The sequence below is a fragment of the Phyllopteryx taeniolatus genome, chromosome 8 (genome assembly GCF_024500385.1).
Source record: "Phyllopteryx taeniolatus isolate TA_2022b chromosome 8, UOR_Ptae_1.2, whole genome shotgun sequence".
NCBI lineage: Eukaryota > Metazoa > Chordata > Actinopteri > Syngnathiformes > Syngnathidae > Phyllopteryx > Phyllopteryx taeniolatus.
In genome coordinates this window covers 21323353-21344469 of record NC_084509.1, presented here as the reverse complement: position 1 = coordinate 21344469, position 21117 = coordinate 21323353, and the positions used below count along the sequence as shown (strand labels likewise).

Sequence of the window (21117 nt, the reverse complement as noted above, 5' to 3'; positions counted from 1 at the left end):
TGCCTGTATTTCCTGGTCAGCCTCTTTAGGGTCCCTGAAGGTGTGAAAATTATGATGGATTTTTCTTACTGGCCACTTTCTTCAATGTTACCAAAAAAGAACTGTGCTTAACATCATTAACAAAATAATATTCAAGCATGACAATGCACCATCTCAAAGAAATTCAAGCAGAAACGCTTCAAAAAGTCTTGTTTAATGGATGTCAGAATTGTGAAGCTGCTGTCAAATAAGGGGTCTCATACCAAAATGCAACTTGTCTTGTTAAAGCCCCTCCAAAAGTATTGGAACGGCAAGGTCAATTCCTTTGTTTTTGTTGTATACTGAAGACATTTGGGTTTCAGATCAAAAGATGCATATGAGACAAAAGTTCGGAATTCCAACTTTTATTTCATGGTATTTACATCTAGATGTGTTAAACAACTCAGGACAGAGCACCTTTAATTTGAAGCCACCGACTTTTCAAGTGAGCAAAATTATTGGAACAGACATTACATTAACTTAAAGTGGCATATTCTTTACTTGTAATAATTGCATCAAGCCTGCAAACCATTGACTTCACAAGACTGTTTCATTTTTCATTTGAAATGCTTTTCCAGGCCTTGACTGAAGCCTCTTTCAGTTATTGTTTGTTTCTGGGGGTCTTCAGTCTCCTCTTCAGGAGGTAAAATGGAGCCATGCCTCTTAATCACTCACTTAGCACACACTCGCACCATTCACTGTATATATTTTTCTCACTAAACACATCTGGGTTACATACATGTATCAAAGGTTTTCTGGGGGATTGGTATGGAATCGGGAGGTTATGGGTGTCGGATCGGGTTTCAGCATGTCTGTGCAGTTTCCCGGTCCGTACGCCCTGGCTGCCCCCCTGGATTTTAAATGCATCACACACACCCCCTATGTTTTAATGCACTATATACACCCATCTCTGGGGGGCGGTGCCGGGCCCCCCGGGCTCGATGACTGCTTGGTGTTGGGGCTAACCTCTCATGGCCCGCGGCTGCTCCTTGGTTCCCCCCCCCCCCCCCCTTATCGTTCCCTTGTCGGGTGCCCCTATACGCCCTCCTTTCCAACAAACAAGGGACACTCTACCGCCCTCGGCCTGGACGGGGACTGGCTGCATTGCGGGCCCTGCGGGTTGGGGTGGTGGGGCGTCTTGCTCTCCTGTGGGTGGAGCGGGTGGAGGGTTTGATGGGAGGGTGCCATTGGGTTGTCTGCTTGACCTAAAAGCCGAACAGGACAAAAAAAAAAAAAAAAGGAGGTCAAATGCATGCTCTATTGGGTTACGGTCCGGTGATTGACTTGGCCAGTCTAAGACTTTCCACTTTATCCCCCTGATGAAGTCCTTTGTTTTGTTGGCAGTGTGTTTTGGGTCATTGTCTTCTTGCATGATAAAGCTTTTCCTGATTAGTTTGGATGCATTTTTCTGTAAATTGCCTGACAAAATGGTTTTGTAGACTTCAGAATTCATTCTGCTGCTACCATCAGGAGTCACATCATCAATAAACTAGTGAGCCCGTTCCAGAAGCAGCCATGCAAGCCCAAGCCATGACATTTCCTCCAACTTTCCTTCCTCCAGATCCTTTCTTTCCCCATACTTTGGCCTTTCCATCACTTTGGTTGAACCTGAGGAGGTGATATGAGGATCATCATAACACACAGGTTAAACCTGGTCTCATCTGTCCATAAAACTTTGTTCCAAAGCTTTTGTGACTCATCTCTGTACTACTTTGCAAAATCCAATCTGGCCTTCCAATTCTTTTTGCTGATGAGTGGTTTGCATCTTGTGGTATGGCCTATATATTTCTTCTCTCAAAGTCTTCTTTGAATAGTGGATTGTGATACGTTTACCCCTGCCTTGTGGAGGTTGGCAGTGATGTCACTGACTTTTGTCTTTCGGTGTTTCTTCACAGCTCTCACAATATTTCTGTCATCAACTGCAGTTGATACCATTGGGCGACCTGTTCGATGTATGTTGCTTAGAACATCAGTAGAACACCAGTAGTTTCTTTCTTTTTCAGAACATTCCAAATTGTTGTATTGGCTATTCCCAATATTTGTGCAATAGCTCTGATTGACTTTCCCTCTTTTCTCAGCTTCAAAATGGTTTTGCTTTTCTCCCATATACAGCTCTCTGGTCTTCACAGGTAAAACCCAAAGCCAAAAACAAGCACTATCTAATGTTTAAGCAATCAATCTAAAAGGGAACACCTGAGCAACTAGAAACCCCCATTAATCACGTTCCAATACTTTTGCTCACTTGAAAAGTGGGTGGGTTCAAACAAAAGGTGCTCTGTCCTGAGTCGTTTAACACATCAAGATGTAAATACCATGAAATAAAAGCTGTAATTCTGAACTTTAGTCTCACGTTCATCTTTTGATCCGAAAACCAAATGTCGTCAGTATACAACAAAAACAAAGGAATTGACCTTGCCATTCCAATACTTTTGCAGGGGACTGTATATGATGATTTTGATTGAAATACTGTAGCTTTTGATTTCAGTTAATGACTTGATGCTGCAAACTCAATAAATGACTTTTTTCAATTCTTTAAAACCTGTCAAATGTCTTGAAACTTTGTTGTGCATAATAATTTAGAACACTGCATTTTTAGTTTTTTGTTTTTCAAAAAATACTGTTATCATTGAGCGGTTTGTTCAAAAACATTCTGACAGTTGATTACTTGAAAATGATCCCGACTGTCATTTGTATGAACTATTTAGGAAAATCTGAGGAAAAATGTAATTTGCATAATAATTTGAAATGCAGTGTAGACACTGTTTGTTTGTTTGTTATTTTGTTTGGCAAAAAAATTGAGATGGTAAAAAGGTGCAGATGTTATTGATATAATGTGGCTGTTAAAATTCAGGTCTGAGTCCAATATTACCCGAGGTTTCTAACTTGATAAGTTTTAGACAGAGCCTTAAGGTGACTGATAACACTTTCTCATTGTTTCTTTGGGAAAGAGACAAAGACAATAGCAGTCTGGAACAAATTTAAACCCAAAAGTGTCTAAAAACTAAAAAGTTGATAGGCGGGACACAAAGTAGTGTCCTTCTGTACTTTAGTGTTTGACTCCATTGATTGATGCGCCAGCTCTGTCGGCATGATAGAGGGGGTGTGTGGCTAAATATTTTGCAAAAGGGGGTTGTAATGCATGTCAGTAAGTTTACAGAAAGTAGGCAGCTACTCATTATCTGTTTCTGCTTTGAATCCAGGTCTATGTGTCTTATGACTCTGGGTCCACTTTCACACTTGTCTCTGGGAAATTCCAGTTGTCTGAGGCCAAGGGCAAGAATGGCAGTACACAGGTCATCTCTCAGTTTTATCACAGCCCTGCTGATAACAAGAGGGTAAGTACATTCTTATTTGTTGTCTGGTTACATGGCCCACTACACACAATCAGGTAAATTTTTCATTGACACACTATTGCCATCCTACTGACACACCCTGCAGTCAAAATGTTAGGGTTAAGAATCTGAATCGATTTTATTGCCATTGTCAGTGAAATGTACATACACAACTAGGATGTTTTCTTGCTCTGATGGTGCAACATGAAACATAGCTGGATGGTAATAGTAAAAATTAAAACATAAAAAGACTAAGAAGAACAAAAATAAACAATGTGCAATGAGCATAAACAGTGTGCAATAAGCATCGTGTATAGGTATGAAGTTTTAATGAGTGATACCAGCCACCTTATTTAGTGTTTATGAGTCTGATGAGCCTGCACGGTGAGCGACTGGTTAGCACATCTGCCTCACAGGTCTGGGGACGGGGTTCAAATCCCGGCCCTGCCTGTGTGGAGTTTGCCTGTCCTCCCTGTGCCTGGGTGGGTTTTCTCCGGGCACTCCGGTTTCCTCTCACATCCCAAAAACATGCGTGGTCGGTTGATTGAGGGCTCTAAATTGGCCGTAGGTGCGAATGTGAGTGCGAATGGTTGTTTGTTTCTATGTGCTCTGCGATTGGCTGCCGACCGGTTCAGGGTGTACCCTGCCTCCCGCCCAAAGATAGCTGGGATAGGGTCCAGCAACCCGCGACCCTAGTGAGGATAAGTGGTATAGAAAATGGATGGATGGATGTAGTCTGATGGCCAAGGGGAAGAAGCTGCTCATGTGGCGGGAGGTTCTGGTCTGAATGGACCGTAGCCTCCTGCCTGAGGGTAGAGAGTCGAACAGGCTGTGTCCAGGGTGTGTAGGGTCAGCTGTAATCCGACCTGCAGACCCCCGGGTTCTGGAGGCGTACAGGTCCTGAATAGATGGGCGCGTACAGCTGATGACCTTCTCAGCAACATACACAGTGCTCTGCACTGTGCCTGCCCCTGGAGAGGTGTCAAGGGCTGATGGGAAATTGAAGGGAGAGTAGTTGATGATGAGGCTCTGGGCGAGGGCCTGTTTGTTCGCACCTTGGGGGGCTTTAGGCTTAAGGCCTCTTTATACTCCCGCGCTCGCACGGCCGACAGCGCCCGCATTGCATCACATGACCGACGCATTGGGCCGCGTGGCCCCTATGCGGCCCCTCTGCGTCACTTGACGCGCACACGGCAAAAATTGTTGAGGTTACAGTGTTTGTGTACTCATCCAGATTGTCGCAGCCCTGAACACCTCCCAGTCTGTTGTTTCCAAACACGTGTGAAGGTCCTCCAATGCCTCGCTTTAGTTCTTACAACAGCCTCTGTATGCAGTGATCAGGTGGACCATCACGTGATCTGAAAGTCTGGGGCTGCAGCTGGGCACGGCTCCGCTAACTGTAGGGTATCAGTTATCCAGCGTGTTCTCCTTTCTAGTAGGGCATTTTATAAAATGTTTGTACTTGGGTAGTTCATGCCTTAGATTCCCTTGTTAAAGTATCCAAGCACAATAACCAGGGAGTCCGGGAAGGTCTGCTCCACATTCAAACTATGCTCCGTGAGCGCATGCTGAGCCTCGTGCACGTCCTCGTCTCGCATGATGTAAACAGTAAGGGTGTCCCCATCCGTTCATTGATAACGGAAATCGCTCTAATGTCGGCAAAAAACGTATATTGGCAGTCCATTCCATGCTCTGCTCGAGCACTTTTTTCCAACAGCTCCCGGACGGCATGCAGAGCCCACGTGCTCACAACAACAGGTTGCTAAGGTGCTAACATAGTAGCAAGGAGTAAGAGTGAGTGTTGCTTGCTTAAAGTCGTTTATTGACACTCCAGTTGAAGCTCACTGTAAAATTAAACTCGCATAACAAAAGAATGACACCTATTGAATGTTCAAATACATCACAGCCTTCGTTTCTTTCGGAGTTTTTGTTAAAAAAAAAATCGATAGTTCAAAACTAGCACAGAGTGAAAGAAAAACACCATTGACGAGCTAACCAAAATTAGCATTGAACTCGTGGCACATCTCTCAAAATAATGATTATTGGTACACAAAGACTGTATATACACATACAAACAGGCAATATAACAATACTCTCTGGCATATAGTCTTTACACTCTGTGAAATCGAGTTTTCTACTTTCTTTGTTACTGCAAGTGTGTATCTCATTATGTGCACCACACTGCCCCTCAGAGGTCAAGGCATGCACAGCTGTTACTTTATGTAACCCATTGGTTACTAATCAATGGGTCAATTTTTCTCATACCGACTGTTGCTGATTTTTGTTCTCTGTTTAAGTAATATAACTTGATCAAGCCTTTTCTAACATTCCATACTACAAAATAAGTAAATTATGTATGATTATTGCTGAAATCGAATCGGACCGATATCGGTATCTGCCAAAACTCAAGGCTGCAATTTTGGTATCTAATCGGAAGTGAAAAGGTTGGAACGGGACATCCCTATCAACTGGTGAAGGGGGACTCCAGACCTCCTCTTTCATTGATAACCGCTTCATAAAACAAAGAGCATGGATGTTTTTCTAAAAATGTCTGTACGTTTTATTTTATTTAGTTTTTTTGTGATAGTAACCCAAATTTCAGCCCTCTGTATGTTTCACATATATTGAAGACTGACAATAAATGCTACTATACAATACCATACCATCCCATAAATCTTGGCGCCAGGTGACGGAGGTTGTGTGGCATATTTTGAATGACAAAAAAAAAAAAAATTATTATTTTAAAGGTCGCCTATTTTGTCTTCTCAAATTCAAATTACCTGGTTTCATGCCTCTCGGCAGAAAAGCGTCTGGAACTCAGGAATGCCCGGACGATATTCGATATTAATTAATATTTCACGTTTACTGATGCACCATAGAGAATAAATATATATATATATATATATATATATATATATATATATAAATGTGTATAATGTTTGGGAGGTCATGATGTATTGTGCATCTGCAACAAATCGGCGCAAATTGGCTCCTGGCGATGAAAATATGCTGTTAATCATAATTTTTATTGCTTTGAGGCAGACATTTTTGTGTCAACCAATTTTTGGGGTCGACTTAGCCGATATAATACGTAAACATTTGTCGTCTACACATGTTTTATCCTTACCCTTTTGTGCTAAACTGTATGCTTCCTTGTTTTCCAGTACCTCTTTGTAGACTCCACCAACAATTACCTGTGGAACACCTTTGATTTCTGCAAGAGTGTACAAGGTTTCTCCCTCCCATTCAAACCAACAGACATGTTGATCCACAGCACAACACCCAACCTTGTGCTTGGGTATGACAGCTCTAACCCAAACAAGCAGGTAAGGATTAGCATAGTCTGCTTTGAAGGGGAAGTAAACACACAGATTATTTATTTATTTATTTATGTATTTTTTATTTTTTATTTTTTTTTATGTGCCACCACCAATCACAACATGGTATTATGGTTAATATTGTGTTTGTGAAATAAGAATTGAGCAGAATAATTCATCAATCTCCAGCAAACTGAGGGTGTGGCCATTTTAATATCACTCTCTGCTGCTGACCGAAATTAATGTCACACCTATCCCTGCGATGGTTACGTCACGTGACCAAACCCGGAAAACAGGTTCTCAGACACTCTGTGTATGCTTCTGGTTGCTGACATGATCGTTTAATCCTGAACGTTCTAAAATGTCTTCCCTAGTGTCAGTAAGTCACGTAATGTCTCCAAAGACGAACAAAAAAGACAAGGACAGACAAGAGAGCCGTTACCGAGGCGACCACCCGGATAGGCGCCATCGTCACCACTCGCCTCATTGAAAATAGAGTCATCAGAGTGTCAGTCATTTCCTTTGTGAAATGAACAAGCAGTTCCTTCCAACATGCACATCAACATGTGTGTTATGATGATCCTCATATCACCTCCTCAGACAACGCTGCTTTTTGTGTGTAGATTTTGGAAACAGATTTATTGAAAAGTACATGGAAGCTCTTATTTGTTCTTTCATCTTGAGTTCATGCACAATAAGGTAGTGGCTAAACAGTTCTCCACTTGTTTCATGTGCAAAGACAAAATGAAGGAATGAACATGACCTACATTTTTTAAAAGCACCATCCCCCTCTTCATCTTCTCCCCTCTCACACTCTTGTAGCTGTGGAAGTCGGACGACTTTGGGGAGACTTGGGTGTTGATCCAGGAGCATGTGAAGACCTACTTTTGGTAAGATGACAACTTCTAAACTCAGGACAAGTACAGCATGCCGTGCACTGAGAAGAGTCAAAACAAATAAAAATCCTGAACTATGGTTTACTTTGTTATTTATGTTGTAAACTGAATTTACAATATCTTGAAAATATTCTTTTGCATAAGCTGATAGTTTATACAAAATGTAAGAAACTCTCTGTATTATCACTAGTTATCAGAGATGTGACCAAAATAGTCAATGCAGTCTTCATCTACAAGTACAATTCTCCATGTTGCACAGTTCCCCTCACTCATTACTAAAGCCATGAGCCAATAAGTGTGCTAACAAGTCTTAAAAATTATTTAAAATGTCCAAATAATAATTGTTTCAGTTAAATCTAAGTACTGTGGTTATCATTTTATTGTGGCTGTGTTTCTCTTAGCAAAAGGCAAGGCTGGTTCATTATTTAAATTTCAGGACTTGCTCAGATATGTGGGCTGAGAGCTTCATGTTTACTTTCATTTTGTCAGTTTGTCCCAACTGTGTGTGTGGGTGTTTTATCTGTTAGATAGAATTGGTGAAAGAATTGTGTGTCAGAGTGGCCTAAAATTTTCCATTTTAAAATGTCATGTTTATGGTTGTGTGGCTTTGTTTTCTAAAAATTTAAAATATTAAGTCATTAACATACTGTATTTATCACTATCATTGCGCAACTGAGCTGGGGCATTAATAAGAAAAGACAATATACCCTATATATTGAAGCACATTCCTCTAGTTTGTTAATATGCTTGAATAGTGTAAATTATTTTGCTGAAATATTTTCTACTAATTTGAAAGAAATGGCAGTCAAATTATGGGAGAAGATTAAAGTGTGCTTGAAGAATGGTTCTTGTTCCATCTTGCAATTCAGTCCAGTAAAAGTGAAAACAACATATTAACTTGACAGTGTGGTGAAAAATCAATAATGCTTCAATTCAATTCAAAGTAGTATGTACTTGTAATAGGATGCTCATTACTGAACAAAACACACAAAAAAAACGATGAACATTTTGGTCAGTTAACAGATGTTTTCCTAATGCAGAATTGAAATACTGTGTGGGTCAGTCTACTGAGTTTGCAGTATTGAATTGAAAACGTAACTTGACTACAAAGTGTAAGTGATTGCCAAAGTGTAAATTTAGCCCTGGAAAGCCAGTCAGCAATTGCATGTCTGTTACACTGAAAGCAGTCAATGAACATGGTAGTATTAGAGACTCTAACAGTGCATGGTGAAATCCGTCATCTTGTGCCAATTTGTGCTGGTCACAATGTTTTTAGTTGTGCCTACAATTTTGATTCACTGGGAGTTCTGGCTAAAACATAATTCTAAGAAGAATACACTTCATCCATCCATCCATTTTGTACCGCTTATCCGAGGTCGGGTCGCGGGGGCAGTAGCTTTAGCAGGGACGCCCAGACTTCCCTCTCCCCAGCCACTTCATCCAGCTCTTCCGGGGGGATCCCGAGGCGTTCCCAGGCCAGCCGAAGGATGTAGTCTCTCCAGCGTGTCCTGGGTTGTCCCTGGAGTCTCCTCCCGGTGGGACGTGCCCGGAACACCTCACCAGGGAGGCGTCCGGGAGGCATCCAAATCAGATGCCCCAGCCACCTCATCTGGCTCCTCTCGATGTGGAGGAGCAGCGGCTCTACTCTGAGATCCTCCCAGATTGCCGAGTTTCTCACCCTACCTCTAAGGGAGAGCCCGGACACCCTGCGGAGGAAACTCATTTCGGCCGGTTGTATCCGGGATCTTGTTCTTTCAATCACGACCCACAGCAAATCGAGAGCTTTGCCTTTCGGCTTAGCTCCTTCTTTACCACAACGGATCGATACAAAGTCTGCATCACTGCAGACGCTGCACCGATCCGCCTGTCGATCTCCCGTTCCATTCTTCCCTCACTCGTGAACAAGACCCCAAGATACTTGAACTCCTCCACTTGGGGCAGGATCTCTTCCCCGAGCCAGAGAGGGCACGCCACCCTTTTCCGACTGAGGACCATGCTCTCAGATTTGGAGGTGCTGATTCTCATCCCAGCCGCTTCACATTCAGCTGCGAACTGCTCCAGTGAGAGTTGTAGGTCACGGCTTGATAAAGCCAACAGAACCACATCATCTGCCAAAAGCAGAGATGCAATACTGAGGCCACCAAACCGGACCCCCTCTACGCCTCGGTTGCGCCTAGAAATTCTGTCCATAAAAGTTATGAACAGAATCGGTGACTAAGAGCAGCCTTGGCGGAGTCCAACCCTCACCGGAAACGAGTCCGATTTACTGCCGGATATGCGGACCAAACTCTGACTCCGGTCGGACAGGGACCAAACAGCTCGTAAAAGGGGGTTCGGTACCCCATACTCCCGAGTTTTTGCTTCAGCGACCACCAAAGCTGCATTCCGCTTGGCCAGCCCGTACCCATCAGCTGCCTCAGGAGTCCCACAGGCCAAAAAGGCACGATAGGACTCCTCCTTCAGCTTGACGGCATCTCTCACCGTTGGTGTCCACCAACGGGTTCGGAGATTTCCGCCATGACAGGCACCAACCACCTTATGGCCACAGCTCTGGTCGGCCGCCTCAGCAATGGAGGCGCGGAAAATAGTCCACTCAGACTCAATGTCCCCCGCCTCCCCCGGAACATGAACAAAGTTCTTTCGGAGGTGGGAGTTGAAACTCCTTCTGACAGGGGATTCCGCCAGACGTTTCCAGCAGACCCTCACAATACATTTGGGCCTGCCACATCGGACCGGCATCTTCCCCCACCATCGGAGCCAACTCACCACCAGGTGGTGATCAGTCTCCAAGACATGCGTCCGCAAGTCCGATGACACGACCACAAAGTCGATCATCGAACTGCGAAATAGGGTGTCCTGGTGGCAAGTGTATGTGTGGACACCCTTATGCTTGAACATGGTCTTTCGGTATGGACAATCCGTGATGAGCACAGAAGTCCAATAACAGAACACCGCTCGGGTTCGGATTGGGGGGGCCGTTTCTCCCAATCATGCCCTTCCAGGTCTCACTGTCATTGCCCACGTGAGCATTGAAGTCCCCCAGCAGAACGATGGAGTCTCCAGCGGCAGCGCTCTCCAGCAGCCCGTACAAGGCTTTTTGGAGTCCAAAAAGGGTATGTACTCTGAGCTGCTGTTTGTTGCATAAGCACAAACAACAGTCAGGACCCATCCCCCCACCCTCTCGTCCACCGGGGTGAGCCCCAACGTACAGGCGCCGAGCCGGGGAGCAATAAGTATACCCACACCTGCTCGGCGCCTCTCACCGTGGGCAACTCCAGAGTGGAAGAGAGTCCAACCCCTCTCGAGAGGACTGGTACCAGAGCCCAAGCTGTGCGTGGAGGCGAGTCCGACTATATCTAGTGACCTGTTTGCCATGGGTGACCCTGCCAGGGGCATAAAGCCACAGACAACTTAGCTCCTAGGATCATTGGGACACACAAACCCCTCCACCACGATAAGGTGACGGCTCAAGGAGGGGAGAATAGACTTCATCCATCCATCCATCCATTTTCTGAGCCGCTTCTCCTCACTAGGGTCGCGGGCGTGCTGGAGCCTATCCCAGCTATCATCGGGCAGGAGGCGGGGTATACCCTGAACTGGTTGCCAGCCAATCGCAGGGCACCTACAAAAAAACAACCATTCACACTCACATACACACCTACGGGCAATTTAAAGTTGTCAATTAACCTAACATGCATGTTGTTTTTGGGATGTGGGAGGAAACCGGAGTGCCCGGAGAAAACCCACGCAGGCACGGGCAGAACATGCAAACTCCACAATACCCGGTCCTCAGAACTTTGAGGCAGACGCTCTAACCAGTCGTCCACCGTGCCGCCTCAGTGAAGACATGTCTGTGCTAATTCAAGATTTGGTTAAACCTCTACAAGTATCGTTGGATGCAATCCGGGAGACGGTGAATAGCTTTAATGGCTGCCTCATGGCGACGGAAAGTTTGGCAGGGGAGAACACACCTGCCTCACAGTTCTGAGGTCACGGGTTCAAATCCGGCCTCCATGTGTGGAGTTTGCATGTTCTACCAGTGCCTGGGTGGGTTTTCTCCGGGTACTCCGGTTTTCTCCCACATCCAAAAAACAGGCATGATCGGTTAATTGAATATTCTAAATTGCCCATAGGTGTGAATGGTTGTTTGTTTCTATGTGCCCTGCGACGGAGTGGCGACCAGTTCAGGGTGTACCCTCCCTCTCGCCCGAAGTCAATTGAGGTAGGCACCAGCACACCCATGAACCTGGTGAAGATAAGCGGTTCAGATAATGAATGGATTTTTTAAGGCTGGACTTTAGTCAGAGACCTGAGGCAAAAACACAAGACTTGAGTATTAATATTATAATTTTTTTTATTCACGACTGACACTGCTGACGAAACTAGTTCGACAGGCGAAACATAACCCATTACTGGGAAGTCACTAACTCGTAACAAGATAATTTTATTCTTGTACAATGGAGTCCTTTATTATGCTTTTCTTCCCCCTTAAAGGTATTTGTGCATATCAAGGGCAAAGCGACAAAAATAAATGCAATGTGCGGTTCAAATCCAAATTCTGTACCAATTTTCACTTAAACTCGATAACAATTAGTGCTGTCAATATTGAATCTTTTTAGAATCGATTATCCTATTGATTATTGATCGAATAATCAATTAATAATCACCCCCCACAATTATTATTATAATTTTTTTTCACTATTAACATGCATTTTATTCTTATTTATGAGAGATGGCCTTCACTGCTTGAAGTGCATATGTTGGTACTGAGTGTATGGTATAAATTTGTTGTACAGAATTTCAGAAAGCTAAATACTAAACAGCTAGTAATCGTCAATAATGTTAGCGCACTAGCGATTACCATTTTACATCAAAAACGCTTCCATTCAGCTCACATGTAACAGTGTCTTAAAAATCACTTACAGACACTCCTCTGTTGTTTCTGCCAAAGTTTATCACTGGCCGAACACTGCAATAAATGTCTGCATGAAACGTGTTCTGGTGGCAGACGTATTGTTCCGGGGGGAACCTTTTAAGTTTTTGGTCCTAACGGACCTTTGAGGCAGAAATTTAGCATTTTTGAAGTCTACTTACCAGAGTTACAGTTCAATTTATTTATTTATTTATTTATTTGTTTTTGTTTGCCTCCCCCCCCCCCGCCCGTCCAGCCCTTCTGGAACTTGTAGATTCAGCTGCAAGTAGATAAGACCAATTGAATGTCTGGACTTGGAATTCTTTCCAAACTTTTTTGGATGTGCTATACTGTAATTGGCCAGTTTTGAAAGACATTAAAATGTTTTGTGTTAAAAAGTACAAATTGTTAGAGAACAATAATAAACTGCATCATATTACTACTATCACTAGTGGTATATGGCTGCTTTTATAGGGTTGCAGACCTCTGAAAGCCTTGTAATTATTCCATCAAAGAGCTCTGCGGAATATCCTGAGCATAAACTGGAAAGATAGTCTCATCAACACCAGCATTTTGGAGGAAACAACCGTGTCAAGCATCACTAACCACCATCATGAAACAACAACTTTGATGGACAGGCCATGTCATCCGCATGCCCAGCAATAATCGCCCAAAGCAGATCCTGTACTCCCAGTCAAAACAAAGATAGCGAGCACCTGGAGGGCCAAAGAAACCATTTAAGGACCGCATCAAGACCAGCCTGAAAAAGTTCAACATCACATCCTGCAACTGGGAGGACCTTTCCCTGAGCAGGCAACACTGGAGTAATGCAGTGCAGGAGGGTACAGCACACTATGAGTCCGTCATACGCCATGTCACAGAGGCAAAGCGTTAATACCAAAAGGACAGATGAGAAAAGGCTCCACCACCAGTCACTGCCTCAACCTTCCCATGCCCACACCGCAGCAAGATATGTCGATCAAGGATTGGCCTCCACAGCCACAGTCGGACCCACAAATGAGACGACCCTACCATGACAGCACAGTCCTACTCGAACCCTAGTGACCGCCAAAGTAGAAAAAGAAGAGGGTTGCTTTGAAATTGTGCTTGACCACACCCAAAAGGTTGTCTAAAATAAGTTAGTCAAATGTCTAATGGTATTAATCAGTGAGCCAATTTTACCTAAAATCTGTTGTTACAACACTTTACAGGACAAACACTTCACACACAAACAAGGATTGACTAGTCCCAGTCCCACAGGTGCCCCATCTAATTGAATTTAATCCTTTTTGTTCTGGCTTTGGCAAAGGGGTTCCGCTACATCTGTCTAATGGCACCAAAATCCAGAGAGACTATGTACTAACTACCAGTTTGCTGTTGAGTGGTGTTTAAAATCCAAACCAATGAGATTGTTGGCCCTCACTTCAATCCTAATCCCCTGTGATCTAATTCAAAATGCTTTGAGTATACCAGAGAGGTATACGAGAGCCTTTATCATATTTACTAAAGACAATGACACACATGCTGCCAATGGAATGACTTTCAAAGCAAATAAAAGATGACTCAATGATGCCATGTGAACAAATATACATACGTTGAAACAATAAATAATAAACAAAAGAGGAAAACAAATATGTCTCAGATAGTAGTCAATTGTGACCACAAGTGAGCATTAATTAATTAGATTATTTTTTAAACATAATTCTGGGTAGGAATTTAGAAAATAGAAGTTGAATAGTTATCACAAAGTGCTTTTACACTACCACCCTTTATTATGATTTAATTGAGCAAGTTCATGCCTCCTGCAAGAGGTGGTTTTGGTACAGTTCCAAATGCACTCTAGCCTGGTTGACATACAGTATGACGTGAAAACCACCTGAGCTCTGTCCAGTACTGCCTGCATGTGAGTCATTCATTTGTACTCTCAATGACTCCTTTACAGTATGTGATGCAGGAGTGGAACAACATTAGCGATAGCAGCTAACTAGATAATCTGACCTGTCAATAATATATGCTCCCAAAGTACATGTGTTACTTGGAAAGCAAATAGAGTTGTTAGTTGGGGTTTACCGTGTTTGCAGTTAGCACCCACATAGATGTCTGATACCAACACCAGCACCGCTCAACCAAGAAAAATGTGCTCGAGTCATGATTTTAATGGCCGCTTAACAAATTTCAGTTTTGCTCCCTTTTGGTGATTATTTGTGCTGCTTTGTTTGCTTATCACTGACTGGTCTGTACAGCAAACCTTTTTCCTGGTTACATTCTTGTGAATAATAACAAACCACACTGACAGCAATTTCACGTTTGTTGTGACGCATTTTGGTACACTTGGAATTTCTACTGAATAAACATGACCTAAACCAGGTATGACACCGACATAGTTTGCAAACCCATCAACTACTTTGGACCTGAGAAAGTGAACTACAAGTGTGAAAGCACCTTTAGTTGTTGTATTTGTTCAAAGGAAGGGACATACAGAGTGTGCAAAGAGTCTGACATGCACTCTTATTCAGATGGCGTACATAAGTTTTAGCAAGGACATTTCACTAAAAGCCACAGTGGCAGAGCCTTGCAGAGACAGTGTTCCCTCTGTTCAGCTCTTGAGCCTCAGAAGGAAAACACAGTGTTTGGAAGGCTGATAATAAGACAGAGCCAAGCATCTTCATTTAGTTTAGCTAACTGTGCCTGTGTTCCGGAACAGCCTTGCAACACCCATCGATGTTTCTTTTTCAAACTTTATACTACTTGCTGAGCTAACATTTTTAGGGTGACAACATTTTAGTCCGTTTTGTGTAACCATTATGCTTAGAACTTTCTTTAACACAATTTGTTCTAGGACCCTTACCGGCCTCTTTTTTTTTCTTTCTGGATTTGAAAACATAGTTAACCAGAGATGGAGCCTCGACTCATTGTGACTTGGACTTGAGTTGACTCAAGTCACTTTTTTGATGCCAGGTGATGACATGGTCCAATGTAGTTTTGACCTGTTTGCTACTGAAGTCTGTTGCTTTTGATTAAAATCTTTATTTTTTTTGGTAGCACCACCAATGTCGTTAAAATATTTAAGAAAGTTATTTTTATACAGTTTAAATGTTGTCCGTGTGTGAGACCTTATGGTATAACAGACAGATAAACGTTAAATTCATTCTAAATATATCAAGCACATAATGTAAATACGGGCTGAAATCGTGATGGTGAAAAATAGACCATTTGGTACCAACAATGCAACTAAAAAGTAGCATGTGATGAGTATGACGTCTTATCCCTTTTTATGTGCAATATCTCCATTCTCCTCTCCAGGGGCGTTGAGCCCTACGACCCCCCCACAACAGTGGTTGTCCAGAGGCATGAGCCCCAGGGTGTCTCCATCATACTCAGCAGTACTGACTTCTTCCAGAGTGAGCAGAACCGCAAAGTGATCCTGGAGCAGGTTGACAGCTTCCAGCTCAGGGAAAAGTACATGTTTGCCACCACTGCAAGGGTAAGACAGCTTCACGTAACACTGTAGGGATTACATGCATTGTAATGTGAAATACATTATAATCAGTGTCTTCTATCTTGGCATAAATGTCAAATATTCACTAAACTAAACCGTTGTTGTTCACAGACATGGAGATGTCACATTATGACAAATATAATAAAAACAAACCCTATCTTAATTAGTTAATAATATGGAACGAGGGAATCATCAACAATCTATTTGTTGTTCAGTTTATCGAGACCAGGGCCAAGTTGGATCCTATCCCAGCGAACAAAAAACTGCAAGTCATTATTAGTTGTGGTTTAGTAGGGCAGAAACTGCTTAGAGTTTGTAATGTTGACACCTTGGCATGTTGGGAGTGACACTGTGAGAACAAACAAAACAATGTGAACACAATAGGAAATTAACATGGGGTTCTCACATCAGTTGACAAAAATAGGTTTGACTTTCTTGATTGTAAAGATATTTGGCTTCCGTGGACTTGAGTGCACTTTTAAGGCGTATTGTTGAATCAGCATATTGAATTTGCAAAAATTAAATATTACATGAGTTAAAAAATATATATATTTACTATTAGTGGTTATAACTTATAGAATAACATGCGTTTTGTGTTTTACAGTGACATTTCGTCACTATAAAATAATTCAGTTGTTTCTTCGTGGGCCAGGAAAGTAATTCCTTATTTATATCTGTCTGACTTCCAATATATTATGCAAATGAAAGCATCTACAGTATTTCTTGCTACTCCTGTTATATATTTGCATGCATTCTCAAGGAATGTATTCAACCCAACTTTGTTTTCACTTAATGGATAGTGAACTTAATGAGCTGAAGCAACAGCACCGCTCTAGCACAAATCAATATTTGTCTGTTGCTAATGTGTAGCACATTTCCAGTCTTCAGTGTTTGTGCATTTGAAGGCAGAGTGAGGCAGCAGAAAAAAACAGATAGTGGAACAGATGGTGAATATGATTTGGATCTCATCTCCTTCTTGTTTCCATGGACAGATTTGCTGTCAGTGTGGTGTGAGCTCACAACACCCTGTTGCTGTAGTTTTTTAGCAATTGATTGGAAAGAGAGGTCCACTGTGAAGGATTGGTCTAATGTGGTCTAACCCCTAACCCTAGTAAATATTAGATGGTGAGGGGGCACCTTAATGGCTAATGTCTGTATGAAACATTTGATAAAGTTCCCCTCTAAGGATCTTAAAGGGAACCCTGATTGTTATGACAAATACTTCTTAAAATACAACCACAGACCTCTACTTTTGAAATACAGTGTAACCATAATTCCTCGTGTATAATGCACATTTGTTCTCCTCAAAAATGGTCAAAAGTCAATAGTGCGCATTATGCACTTATGCATTATCAAATCTCCATTTGCCTCTGTTTTGTATCTATGTTCTCATGCCACAACCGTGTTTATTTGAATGAATGAATCAATAAATACAGAAACAGTTGAAGTACTCTGCAATAAACTCTCCCGCAAGAGAGTGAGGGTGGTAGCAAGCACTAGGCAGAGTCCAACCACTATTAAATATATACAGTAAAACCTCGTTTATCGCAAGGGCTACGTTCCAGAACCCCACCAAATGTACAAGTTGCATATATTCTGTAAATTTTCTTATTCTGCTAATAACAAGAGCCCAATTGACCTTCTGTAAGTAATTCCTGCCACATTTAACTCATTAAGCCTATAAAGCTGACTGTATCAGAGATGTGAAGCTGAGTAACTGCACTACCATGACCTTTATAAAAATCCACAATGCACTGAAAAAATGAACCGTGATATAGCGAGGGATTACTGTACTATAATCTTGCATGTATGAAAATTATTGTCCAAAAGTACAGAGGGTTGCTGATTTTTGTTTGTAATGAAAATAACATGTTGCAATTAGGGATGTCTCCAAAAAAACCAAAACTTAAATGGTCAACGAATCAATTTCACACAGTGGAACATTGTAGAAAACAGAGTGTTTAAGTCAACTTCAAACAATGACAAGGACTCTCACTGTGTGTCACCTCGAAGTAACATCGGGCAACTCCTTTGTATAGGGTGCTGATTGGTGAGTATGCATGCTAATAAATGATCACGGTTGATAGAGCTCCTCTTTTTTTGTCAATCAACTCACCTCGTAATGCAAGGTAACGTGGTCTCCTTTTTGTTTCATGTATAAACAAATATGGCCTCTACCACTGGTCTCTAAAGGTTGCAGCTTGAATAAACGACAAGCATTTTTGTGGAATACCAACACTCTTGTGGATGTGGTTTTCTGCCGCTCGTCTTTATTATGCCATCATACGGACCAGAAACTTTACATCATGCATTATAAAGCTACGCTCTTGCTTTTCCATTTGGCAACATCTTTGTACCCGAGAAATATTTTCTTACTTTGACTTTTCAAAATTAGAAAAATAATAAAAATTATCTTTTTCACCCGATACCAATCAGGACAAAATGATGTGATTTCCGATTGGCACAACGGTAGTTGTAATAATATTATTATTATTTTTTTATGGTTAGATTAATTTTAGCCAAATCATGATAATACTTATAATTGTGATTGGCTGTCAACCAGTTCAGGGTATACCCCGCCTCCTGCCCGATGATAACTGGGATAGGCTCCAGCACTCCCGCGACCCTTGTGAGGATAAGCGGCTCAGAAAATGAATGGATAGATACATATAATTGTGATTGTTTTGGTTATGCTAATGCCTCATAAAGTAATCACTTTACAAACAGAATTTTCTGACAGATATTTCTTTGGTGAATTAACTATGCGTCAGTTCAAAAACAGTCATCGCATCCATTCAGAATGCTCAGTTGTGCATTTTCTAATACAGTGTGACCATTGTTCACTCTGTAGGTCACTTATTTCACATTTTGGTGATTGCGCTATTAGGAAGCCCTGGAAAGTGTCACAGTTCAGGCGGCGTCTGGTGAGCTCTCACTGGCGGGCCCTCTCTGCCACAGACAGGAACTGCGGTCTGTTTGTAGTTTGTCTGGCGGTTCAGCGGAATGTTATTGGCTAGGGGTCACGACGCTTGTCGAGCATGTTGGTTGGGGGCCCCGCCGATCACTCCTTGCTGGGTGTCTTCGCCAGCTGTAGGGCTCCAACGGATTAGTTCTGTTTTCATTCATTTTAATGGGATGATTTGCTTTTGTTCGCAAACATTTCGATTTGCAAACACTGCCCCGTAACAAAGTTAATGAAGCTAGGTTCCACATTAGTATTAAAACAGGAAGGGAGGAAAATCATTTGATTGAGAATGTTGACCAGCTAATTACTCCACCAATTTATGGGCCTTTGACCCAAGCAAGTATTTTATACCGGATAGCATTCAAAACCACATTTGCGCTGACAAAGCAATACAAGCAGACTTACTGAGAATGTGAAAATTGTTGTTTGTCCTTTGTGACACATAACATATTAGCTGTCTGGGAAGCAAATATCAGTGTAATATAATAGTTGTGTAACACTGACACTTATTTATTTATTTAATTTTTTGTTAGAAACTGAGCGCTGAGTCTTCATCTGTTCAGCTCTGGGTCTCCTACAACCGCCAGCCAATGAAAGCTGCCCAATTTAAAACCCGTCATCCAATCACAGTGAGTCTCCTCTTGTATGGATTACAGTAAATAATGCCATTTGATTGATATCCACTGCGCCACGGCTGACATGCTTTGCCTCCTGTTTAAAGGTATCACCACTAACCTTTCTTCACAATGTGTCCTAACAAGGTTTTGTTCATTCTCTATTCTGCGAACAGGAGTACTACATCGCTGATGCTTCTGAGGACCAAGTGTTTGTGTGTGTCAACCATGTAAACAATATGACACACTTGTACATCTCAGACACACAGGGTCTTTCCTTTTCGCTGTCATTGGAGAATGTTCTATATTACAGTCCTGAGGGTTCCAGAAGCAACACACTTATCAGGTACTCAGAGACACAAACACTCACAATCTTAAACATTTTTTTCAGTCCCCGTCAGTTTTGTTGCTGTGGGTACATTTAGTTAGGGTGAAAACGGCGTATACACTGACATGCGCATTATTATTATTTTTTTAAAGCTCCTATATCCTCAAAAGGGTGGATGCCCATGAGGTCAGTTGTTATCTACCTCTCTCGTCTTAGGCACTCTTGGGCAAGTTACTTGGCACAATAGTGCTTTGGTACATTCTGCTGCCTTTCATGTAAAGCAAAAGCAAATATAGCGCATTTCTACACAAGGTACTGATTAAAAGGATTTAAAAACAAAGGAAAAAAAACAGCTAATAAACATTTAAAACAAAGAGGGAAAAAAAGTAAAAGTACAATTAAAACAGCGAACAGTGGAATAAATATAATTTAAAAGTGGAAATGCTCTAAAAAGCATGAGAAAAAAGAAGAGTTTTTAACTTGGACTTAAAAACATTCACACTTGGGGCTGATGTCACTTCTGTTGGCAACTTATTCCATTTGTGTAACAGCTCAATGCTGCTTCACCATGTTTGCTTTGGACTCAGTGCTCCACTCTTTGACCTAAGTCTGTCGATCTCAGAGCCCTACTGGGTTTATATTTCATTAGCATTTCTTTCATGTATTCAGGACCTAAACCATTTAGTGATTTATAGACCAGTAGCAGAACTTTAAATTATATTCTAAAACCTACTGGAAGCCAGTGTAAAGACTTTAGAATTGGAGTAATATGCTCTGACCTCTTTGTTCTGGTAAGAACCCGAGCTGCAGCATTCTGAATGAGCTGCAGCTGTTTAATGCTCTTTTTGGGGAGTCCAGTCAGAAGACCATGACAATAGTCTCAGTTTACACTAAAAAAAAAAAAAGACTCATTGGATGAACACGAAAACGTTTGGGCAGGTTTTCCATCCATTTTATTTGTGTAACTACAGTGCAAACTGTAGGCCGGTCCCAAGCCCGGATAAATGCAGAGGGTTGCATCAGGAAAGGCTTAAAACTTTGCCGAACAAATATGAGCGTTCATCCAAAGAATTCCATACTGGATCGGTCGTGGCCCGGGTTAACAACGTCCGCCACCGGCACAGTCAACCTGCAGGGCGCAGGTGGAAATACAGCCACTGTGGGTTGAAGTCGAAGAAGAAGAGTGAGGCACAAGAACAATTAACCACAATACAAAGGTCACTGTTGTGTTCCCAT

The 21117-nt window shown here is 42.1% G+C and overlaps 1 protein-coding gene across 2 annotated transcripts in view; it reads left to right on the top strand.

Annotated features, from left to right (window-relative positions):
- sorl1 (sortilin-related receptor, L(DLR class) A repeats containing) overlaps nucleotides 1-21117 on the top strand; it is a 97849-nt gene that overhangs the window by 13568 nt on the left and 63164 nt on the right. For both annotated transcript variants that reach the window (XM_061781076.1, XM_061781077.1), the window contains 6 exons: nucleotides 3219-3353; nucleotides 6515-6676; nucleotides 7490-7557; nucleotides 15779-15959; nucleotides 19473-19568; nucleotides 19730-19899. In XM_061781076.1, the coding sequence (XP_061637060.1) occupies nucleotides 3219-3353; nucleotides 6515-6676; nucleotides 7490-7557; nucleotides 15779-15959; nucleotides 19473-19568; nucleotides 19730-19899 (812 nt within the window). The remainder of the gene's footprint in view (nucleotides 1-3218; nucleotides 3354-6514; nucleotides 6677-7489; nucleotides 7558-15778; nucleotides 15960-19472; nucleotides 19569-19729; nucleotides 19900-21117) is intronic.